Below are 9,629 nucleotides of genomic sequence, written 5' to 3'. Positions count from 1 at the left end.
TGTTTCCTTTAAGAAATCTAATATCTACAAAATTTTTAAGGTAATAGTATAAGTTATTAAATAAAAGCTTGCTCTAATATCTGCTACAATTATAAATTCTCGTATTTTCTTATATTCGCAATTAACGATAAAGATTACCATTATTTGATGATGGCGCTTACCTTATTGAATTCTGGATGTTGAAATACATTTCTTGACGTGTTGACGTTTTAATACTTACCACGTTAAAGTCCGTCGTAATCGTTAAGCGTTCAATCCTATCTTTTATTCGACGCATTTGCTTGTGATTAATTTTATTCATAAAAATGTCTTGTAACATATGTGTGTTATCGCAAAATGCTTACATGCATGTAAATTAACAATTAAAGACATGAACATATAATATAAATGAATTAAAAGGAATTGGAGTGAAATAATGATGTTGCGCAGGATCGCAGACCGAACTGATCGACTACGAATCTTGTAGGATGATTGAAAAGTTTATCCCGAATTATGTATGTATATTTGTATATACATATATAATTTATTCGAATAATAGAAAAGTGTTTATTGAGTATAGTGTTATATATTACAATGGTAATAAGAATGGTAATAGTGTCGATGTTTATGAAGATGATAGGTGGTGGGATGGATAATAATGATAAAACTAATGATATAGATCCTGTCTGTAACAAATGATAAAATTTATATCGTAAAGCAAAAAAATATTTATAAATTTGATGAGCTTTGGATATATTGTATAACAGTTAAAAATAAGACACGTATTTGTTAATTGATTTTGTTCATATGTATTCTCTCCTAAATATATCTCACAATTCTCACAATTTCCATCATGATTTATAATCCATTTCGTTAGACGATACGATAAATTATTATTGATGAGATAATTCTCAAGTAGTTGAGAAAATACATATGAAAAAACACGTCTTACTTTTAGCTGCTCTACATATGTAAAGCATATGTAAAGCCTGTCAAAACTATTGAGGGATACTTTCAAACATTTCCTCGTTAGAAAAGCTAGCAGCCTACTGCCGTTCCTATCAATTAATTCGGATAGATCTCTTTGATTATCGACATACCTGACATACATAACCTGAGCATGTTGTGTGAGATTGCTACAAAGACGATATTTCGTTTGTTCATGGATCTCGTTCAAGTCTCGGTGTTTGAAGGATGCGCGGTATAGAAAGAGTACTCCAACACGATTTATCCTGCTAAATGGTTATCAATTCTACAGCTTCTGTATTGTTTACACATAAATTATAGAATAATAATATCTCTAAACGTTTCTTTCGATGTTCTGTGAAATTGTACAATAGAGTTACAAATAAAGATAAAGCCATACCTTACGTACAATCTGATATTCAGTCTTTGCTAATGTTACGTAATACGTGCGAAAGAAGTAATCGTTAGACTGCTATTTAAGATTAGTTATAATCAAGATACCGGAAGCATAAAACACTATTCAGCTAGCTTTACACAAGATATTGGTCTGTTCTTCCATTCTTTTTTTTCGTTTTTACGAAATCGCCAAATTACGGTTATGATACAATGTTTCTACATTATCACCAGTGTCGGGTCTAATCGCATTTATCGTAATACTCCTGAGAAACTGTTAATCCATTGTCTTAATAAACTCGATCGCGGAGCAAAACTGCGTCCACCAGTATTGTTCCTCGCCCTCCAAGCGGTTCCCATAAAAGCTGTCTACGTATTGAACAGTCGATAGCAATGACGGTGGATTAGTCTGAAATGGGACAAGGTGAATTACACGCGAATTGCTCGTTCTGCATGCGTAAGCAAGCACGCGTATGATCCTCTCTCTCTCTCTCTCTCTCTCTCTTTCTCTCTCCTCTGCCGTCCGATTACGCGCTTACCTTGATTATGACATAGACTAGCACTGGAATCAGGTCATCGGCGGCGGGTATTCCCCTTTCCGACGCCATGGAGAGGAGATTCATGATGGTTGTCGCGCAACGAAACACACACTGCAGCTTATCCCTAGGAGTCTTATACGCCGATATCACAGCCAATTCAGCCTGCGCCCACGGCCAAGGGCATTCGTAATGATAGACCTTTGGAATACGTAGGTCCTTGTGATTTGGAGTTACGACCTTCGCCAACTTCTTGATGTGATCGTGAAGGAGCTGGTCCCTATATACATCCCCGTCTCCATTCGGATAGAGCGCATTGTGGTACACTCGCGCCATCACGGTCCTTTCTACTACGGCTCTTGCCAGATCTAATTGGCTAGTACTAGCCGCTGAAATTTAGAAAGATATGTTTGCAGTGGCTTCTAAATCATTTGCGAGTAAAGGATAAGCAATAACATCTACTTACATTGCCAGATCGGGTCGTTATCCATCTCGGCGTGCACCTTCCCCAAAAAGTTGTCCACGAGATCTTGCTTCTCGTCGGCCAGCGTGAGCTTCTTGAATTCATCGCAGAAACGCAAGATGAAAGCCTCTCTTTTCTCCAAGAACACCCTTACACAGACGGACACCAGGTGATTATTGACAGCATCTCGGTCGCATTTGACTCGCACGCATAACCTGGAAGATATCAGCATTTAAACGGTGGCTTATCTCACATCGATTGCGTATACTATAAGACGATCTATCTTACCTATCTAAGTGAGCTAGTGTCGACAATAAGCCTTGACGACATCTGATTAAATATGCGATATAAGGAGAGCGCTTCTGATAATCCTCTCGCAAGGACTTGAAGAGCTTCCTACATCCTTCGTCGTTAAACAGCCGCACGCAACGTAAGGTCTCGTGCAAGTGAGCAATTAATGCTCTGTCCTGCAAATTTATAGCTTCTGCCAGCTGCAGTTGCAAAAAGGCGACTAGCTCGTTCTCTTTCTGGAGCCAACAGTGCCTCTGGAAGGGAGAAAAGTATTCATTATATCTTCTTCGACGGCTGAATTTTATATTTTACACGACATAAGACAGCGTACAAATACCTCAGTAAGCAATACCTCAGAAGTATTCCACGGAATGTGTTGGAGATCTGCGGTACTAAGTACCATACGTAATTTCCTCTTAGCATCCGCGAAAGCATAAGACATCTCCACATTATTCGGATCGATGAATAATCTCTCGTCCTCCACCTCCTTTGTACGAGACTGATTGCTCTCCACCGAGGCTGTGTCACTAGTCGCGCTTGGTTTCCTTCTGTACTTTGCTAATATGTCGTCGGTGGTATCTGAAATTAATGAAAAAAAATTTGTTAGATTACTCTCCGATAAATTACAACTCCGATGAATTCGTCCTTTTCGCGGGTTATTTTTCTATGTATATCCAAATACTAAAATTACCAAATAAGACTATATATATATATATATATATAATCTTACCTCCTGCAACGTTACTAGCTGAAGTAACATCTTCCGACATAATCCTGCGTAATCTATGCCTGCATATATCGACGCCGTCGCCGCCGCCCTCTCGGTCGTAGCACCTGTCATCGGTCCCGCGAATTGCTTTGCCTCTGCGGTTCCTCAGTGAAAGCTTCAATTTTCCGAAGAAACTGCGCTTGTTCTTCTGGTCGTCGTCCAACAGCTCCTTGTCGCCGCGCTCGGCCGTCATGTCGAAACTTATGCTTTTCGGGATAGCACCGGTCGACGCGCTCGGTTTGGAGAAGCTAGGGCTCGAGCCGTCTATTACGTCGCAATTACCGTTGACCGCTGGCGTCGGTAACGGCAAATCCGACGCCGACGTGTTGCTCTTCATACGCGGCTCCGATCCCGAACTACTGCTAGATGTTAAACTGGCCGTGCTCAGTCGGCCCACAGCGTCTCCAACGGACGCCATGCAACCGTCCAACTCCTGATTGTCAGAGTGTGAATGTTAAAATCTTTGAGTACTTACACCGCGAGAGGATAATACACAGCGATAGAGAAGCAGCATGCGCGGAGATACAAACCTCAGCTTTCGCATCACCGTTCTGGGGTTTCTCTGGCAAAACAGGCGCAGAAATATGATTAGCTAACAGTAACGCTGGTGCGACTGCAGCCGCAACGATGTGATTGTGCGCTGTTCCCGGACGCTCGACTTGATGCTTACCGTTGTCGATTTGGAGCTTATCTATCAAATGGACCAGTCTGTCTTCTCGCAACGATTTACCGTAATCCACATTGTTAATGTTGTTTGCGTTCTTGTCCACATACTCCATGGTGCTGCGTCGGTAGTCGGATTTGGTTCCTCCGCGACCCGTTACATTGGACGACGAAGGTAACGGGGATGCCGTCGGGGATAGAGCCACTGCCGCTGCAGCACGTGTGTTAGAGTCCTCTCGAATACCCGAGGCTGAGGGGAAACTGATACCCGGGCCGTCTGGACCTGGAATCACTGTGAGTGATTCAAGTTATGGATATATATATATATATATATATTGCGATTAACGAAAGCCACCGAATGTCATCGAGCGACAAAGCGTGCGCTTGGTGCACTTACATGGTGTTGCGGACTGAAGTGTCTCTTCGTTTCCCTCAGAATCAGCGCGACTTTCGATTTCGATCTCCGATCGAGCTGTGTCGTCAGATCTGCATCAAGAGTATCGCGAGTAGATAAGTTAGGATATTGGTAGATGCGAGAGTATCTTACTTGATGTGTGATTATGTATATACGATAGAATAGTATACCTAGCGACACTGGCAGTGTCATCCGTGTCGACTTCAGTCAATCTCTCGGAATCGCTGGCCAGCACATCTGTACTCCAGGCTTCAGAAGCGGTCTCGCTGATGTCCAACATGGTCGGCGTAGGCTCGGCGGGCAGAACAGGTGGGACTTGTTCGGGAGGAACAGGAAGCGGCATTCGATCTTGTTGCTCAACTATCTCACTATCTGAGGCCAACACGTCCGTAGACCAAGTATCAGATACCATGGAAACAGTTTCATCTCCTAGAAAGCACAATAACATTATGCACAATATAAGCACATGGGTGTCTCAACATCGATATGAGTGATCTACTAAATAATTCACTTATATATGTTTTGTAATGTTCTTACCTTCAATAAGCTTCTTAATCTCGAATTTACAAAACTTGTCGTCAATCTCAGATCGGCTTTGTTTAGTTGGAATATTAGGCGGCGGCAAATCCAATTGCCTCACTTCACCTGCAGCACGACCATCGTCCCCTTCAGTGATTTGAGACGACGGTGTGTCTCGACCTAAAGAATGTGATAATGTGAGATACGCAAAGTGCAAAACTCCCTCGTTACTAATACTAAGAATATAAAGAAATATTCATAAAATCAGCATAAAAAGGTGTATACATACATACCTGATATATTTGGAGTTCCTCTTCCTGATACATTAGCCGATACCATGTCTGAGAGATTATCATTTTGATCTTCCGTCTCTAACTCGAGAGACGAAGCGACACTGTGATTGGAAGCAGCTTCTGACACAGCTTCCAGATTATCAGACGTATTACCAATTGACCCTTCGAACAATACTAATTACTTTTAATGTAGATGTGTTGTAGCCAAGCCAAACAATAGTTCGAGAGTCACATATCATGCCTATTTTTAATAACACGAAGCGAAAGTTGTGTTTTTAACAAAATGTACAAGCTTGAACATAATAAATATTAAATAAAATTATAGAAACGAATACTGCATTACATACACTCGCTAAAGGCGAGTTTAACAAAACGCAATAAATATTAGTCGCTCATAACTATTCCGAGAGGATATTGCTATCGTAATCAAGTCGGCGTTGCACAATATCAGTAATTGATATACCTTCATCATGTGACAGCGAAAATCGAGTCCTCTTCTCTTGCGTTTCGATACGCTCGACATTGCCGCTCTCTTGCCTGGTGTGTTCAGCAGATGCGTCATCGGGGAGATTCAGAGTAACAGGCCCATTCTTCATACCACTTTGGAGCTCCATGCATAAAACCTGAAAATAATTAACCAAATAGTATATTAATTATGTGTATATTTTCGCATATTAATTATGTATTTATTCGTATACGTACTTTCTGTTCGCTGAGTAGTCCGACAGATTCCCCAATTGTTGGGCCGAATGGGATGACTAGTACATCCTGAGTATTCTTGTCCAAAGTTTCTTCTTCGGGAGCAGAGGTGCCATTGATCTCCTCCCCACCTTCGGCTGTCACATTTGGGGAGAATGACGCTGACATCTTTATACCACGTCCTTTCCCTGCTATCAAACATCAGAGTATCAGTTTATGATATGAAATATGTTACTAAAGTAACAACACGTATGATATATAACATCAAGATACATCGTACATACCTTTCCCTGCGATAATACCTCGCTTATTCGGTGTCTCCATAGACTCGTTGTTGCCGAGTTTGTTGTTGTGCAACAAGCCCGAGGGTAATTGGGACAACATCTCCGCCAATTGCTTCCTATCGAATGTGCTCGTGTGCGGTACCGCTTCTCCGTTGCTCATGTCGATCGTGTTCAAAAACGTGATTAAAAAATTCAATTCAGCCTCCGTGAAAAGAGCCGCGGATCGTGACAGGCCTTGAAGCTTATTATTGTCGATCATCGTTGGCTCCTCGTCCAATTCGTCCGTCGCGCCGTCCAACATCGAGTCTATTATGGAAGATACCGAGTCCTTCTCAAATTTCTTGTAAAGATCGATGACTTTGCTGTCGATGCTCTGGTACTTCTGCAGTGAGAGCATCTGCAAGATCTGCCCGACTTGTATGAGATTAAATCTGGCGACATAGCTTATCGGTGCGTCAGTGATGCCGTAAGGTTCGGGATTCACGATAGCCGGACAGATGAAGTACGTGAATACGAGATCAGTGCACATGGCATGCACCTCCTTCGAGTCCACGTTCCCGTTCTTGCTGAGGAGCCCTGCCATTTGTCTTACGAGCCAGCAAACGCTCATGGGAAAGCAGTGCATCGTGTCGCGAATGTTGACGATGAAGCGTTGCGTGATGCGATACAGAGAATTCACCGTCCACAGCCGGTAGCGTTGTAGCTTTGCCTGATACTCGGGCGTGCCTTCCTTCCCGAATTTCTTCAATCTCTCCGTAGGTGGAAACCTTATAGGCGCCTTATCTGGGTCGATGTCCAGGAACATTTCGTCTTCCATGAGTAATTGCACGATGGGGTTGTGCAAGGCCGCCGTTAAGAAGAACTTGGCGGAGAAGAGGCTCTCATGAAAGATCGAGTAGAATCTTGAAAATGCGCACGTGCCGTGTCTGAGTAATCTCCGCGGGTTGTCAGATGGGATGATCTGCAGCAGCATAAGATGCCTGAGCAATTGAAGAACTAGATTCTTGTCCTCCGGTAATAGGCAGCTGCCGTATAATCCGGTGGCTAAACATTGTACAATCGCTTGCATCGACTCTGGTATGACCTTGTCGCCTTCGACCAAACATGAAGCCAGAAGTTTTGGTGATTTCCGCAAGGCACCCAGAAACTCTCCGTAGGACAAACATGCTTGATAACGCAGGTATTTGTACGCGTCGATAAAATGTGAGTTCTCCAATGCATTTGCTCGTAGGCAACATGACGCAGGAGTGCAATCTGGTCTGGCTACTATGAGACGATTCAGATTGACTCTCTGCTGAGCTGTTACCCACGCTTGCTGCGCTAATTGTGATGAGACACACAAGACCTAGGAATAATGCAATGATTTAATGCACTGCTCTCAAATGAGGACATACAATATACAAATTTATCTACTCAGAGAATATGTCATAATTTATCAAAACTATGAAAAATGTTCTGATCATTCTGAATCATTTATTAGATATTTAATAAATAATCTGTAGTAAGAGGAAAGAATTATAGTTTAGCTCCTTAAGAAGGATATTTCAAGGAAAAAACTGTATGCGCTCAAACCATGTGAACCAAAGAAAGCAAAGAAAAATTTTGTTCCCTAAGCATGATTCAAAGTTGAAATTTTTTCAATTTTTTACAGTCAACTTGTAAGTAGTGCTACTCAGCATCGTCAAGAACAATTACTGTCAAAGAGAAAGTTTGACTTACTTCAAAAGCAAAAGCTGTTATCCTTCAAATGCTTCTTGGCATATAGTTTTGCAATAACTTTTTGCAAAGTTATACAAGTTTAGATTTTAATATGCTTCCAACAGATTAGAAATGATCCCTTAACTTTATGTGTATGTGTGTGTGTGTGTGTGTGTGTGTGTGTGTGTGTGTGTGTGTGTGTGTGTGTATATGTGTATGAGAAGCATACATAAAGTACTAAGATTGATAAATGTATATCTAAACAATATTCTATTATGTTGCTAAATATAAACATATTGCTTACCCTTTCATTAAGAGTCTGAAGGTTCTGCTGTTCTGAATTGACAAACAATCTCTCCTGCCGCAAATGGCGTGCTAACTCCATCATGTCCCACTGCAATGTTCCGTGGGAGTCGATACTGTTAATCGATGACATTATTGAATATACCTTCAACATAAAAAAAGAGAATAATGTAAGAGACACATCGTTTCAGACTTGACTCACACAGCCAAGTATCAGATGTGTAGTTACTTGCGTGTTAATCCTTGTTAGTGATTTATCCTGAGCATTAATAACAATGAGGCACAACTACATGCACCGTATTTCACACTGAATCTCGACAACAGTCCCGAGCATATGTTTCATTTCTCGACTCGAGAAACAACAGCTGGCTCGCTCGCTCGCGCGCGCGACGCGTCACTTCACCTAACAGGGTAATATAGAAATTTCAGTTTCGAAGAAACGGCCGATCTAGGATATTGCATAATGCATTAGCAAATGTACGTTCGCGATCTCGCGATGATATCATGGGAATGGATTTCTCCTCAAGGTGAAACGGCGCGATCATTAGTCTCGCGTGAAAATCGCCGCGATGCATCGCAAGTGCGGCGCGAATGCGTACACACACGCGTGATTCCGATATCGCGACAGGCTTACGTTATTGTTGCATCCAGGTTCGCGTGCAAAAACCAGGGACAACTGTACAGTACGACGTATTTCGCGATTGTCGCTCCTTTGTCACGCGTATCTACGCACTCGCGACACGCCAAAGGGGAAACCGCGACTTGACCGATGCCCAACACTTACGCGTCGTCGACAACAATGCTCGTACGATTTGTTGTTATCGTTCGCTGACCAGAATAACACCCCCGATGACACACGATCATTTTCCGTGTAGGTTAGATTTTTTTCTACAAATAGCCGCAGGTGTTGCGCACTCGAGCTCGGCTCAGTGCTCGGGAGAAATCTCGCGTTCGCGGTGGGCGGGTTTCTAACGGTTCAGGTTTGAACAAGAATTGTCTAACGTCCTGTCTATTCGAGATGTTCCCACCGCATTTCAAGTGAAACAGGAATTAAACATTACGCGTCTATGTAAAGAAAATGTAAAAAAAATGTAACGAAAATAAATAAAGAACCAATAACAAAGTGCGGAAAGTGCAAATAAGACACGTACAGATACGTCAAGAGTTTGACATGTTATTTCTCGTTAATTGTAGAAAAAAATATTTACCCGACCTATTTGTACATGTCATGCTAATGAGGTAACAAAGTTTGTCGAACAAATCGTTCAGTCGTACAATTGAAAATGAAAGCCTAAATCATCGACGAGATATCTTTGACTAATGTGGTCTGTTCTTTTTAGCTGCACTGCGGAACTAAT

At 42.0% G+C, this 9,629-nt stretch overlaps 1 protein-coding gene across 8 annotated transcripts; it reads right to left on the bottom strand.

Moving 5' to 3' along the window:
• Positions 1–1,205: 1,205 nt before the first annotated feature.
• On the bottom strand, positions 1,206–9,294 carry Gapvd1 (GTPase activating protein and VPS9 domains 1). 8 transcript variants are annotated; one of them, XM_011150793.3, is made up of 18 exons: positions 9,056–9,293; positions 8,501–8,674; positions 8,273–8,416; positions 6,271–7,615; positions 5,990–6,177; positions 5,751–5,910; positions 5,288–5,461; positions 5,013–5,174; positions 4,646–4,904; positions 4,458–4,546; positions 4,068–4,352; positions 3,928–3,959; positions 3,359–3,830; positions 2,966–3,207; positions 2,626–2,882; positions 2,341–2,552; positions 1,878–2,263; positions 1,206–1,747 (listed from the first exon to the last, which is right to left on the bottom strand). In XM_011150793.3, exons 3-18 carry the CDS (start codon positions 8,402–8,404, stop codon positions 1,616–1,618), a joined length of 4,527 nt encoding a protein of 1,508 aa, XP_011149095.1. In that variant the 5' UTR covers positions 8,405–8,416; positions 8,501–8,674; positions 9,056–9,293; the 3' UTR covers positions 1,206–1,615. The 8 variants fall into 8 exon arrangements, with proteins under 8 accessions (XP_011149095.1, XP_019699607.1, XP_019699606.1 ...); XM_019844048.2 differs by having other exon boundaries at positions 3,928–4,352; positions 8,906–9,294; XM_019844047.2 differs by having other exon boundaries at positions 3,928–4,352; positions 9,056–9,294.
• Between the last annotated feature and the right edge of the window lie 335 nt (positions 9,295–9,629).

The sequence above is a fragment of the Harpegnathos saltator genome, unplaced genomic scaffold (genome assembly GCF_003227715.2).
Source record: "Harpegnathos saltator strain DR-91 unplaced genomic scaffold, Hsal_v8.6 scaffold51, whole genome shotgun sequence".
Lineage (NCBI taxonomy): Eukaryota > Metazoa > Arthropoda > Insecta > Hymenoptera > Formicidae > Harpegnathos > Harpegnathos saltator.
Note: the sequence above shows the minus strand (reverse complement) of the source record. Positions and strands in the feature narration are given on the sequence as shown.

Coding starts and splice junctions, on each gene's coding strand:
- Gapvd1 (XM_019844048.2), bottom strand. CDS start 8,404: ATGTCATCGATTAACAGTATCGACTCCCACGGAACATTGCAGTGGGAC. Junction 5,911..5,989: donor GACTACTCAGCGAACAGAAA/GTACGTATACGA, acceptor AATTATTTTCAG/GTTTTATGCATGGAGCTCCA. Junction 5,462..5,750: donor TTCGCTGTCACATGATGAAG/GTATATCAATTA, acceptor AAAAGTAATTAG/TATTGTTCGAAGGGTCAATT.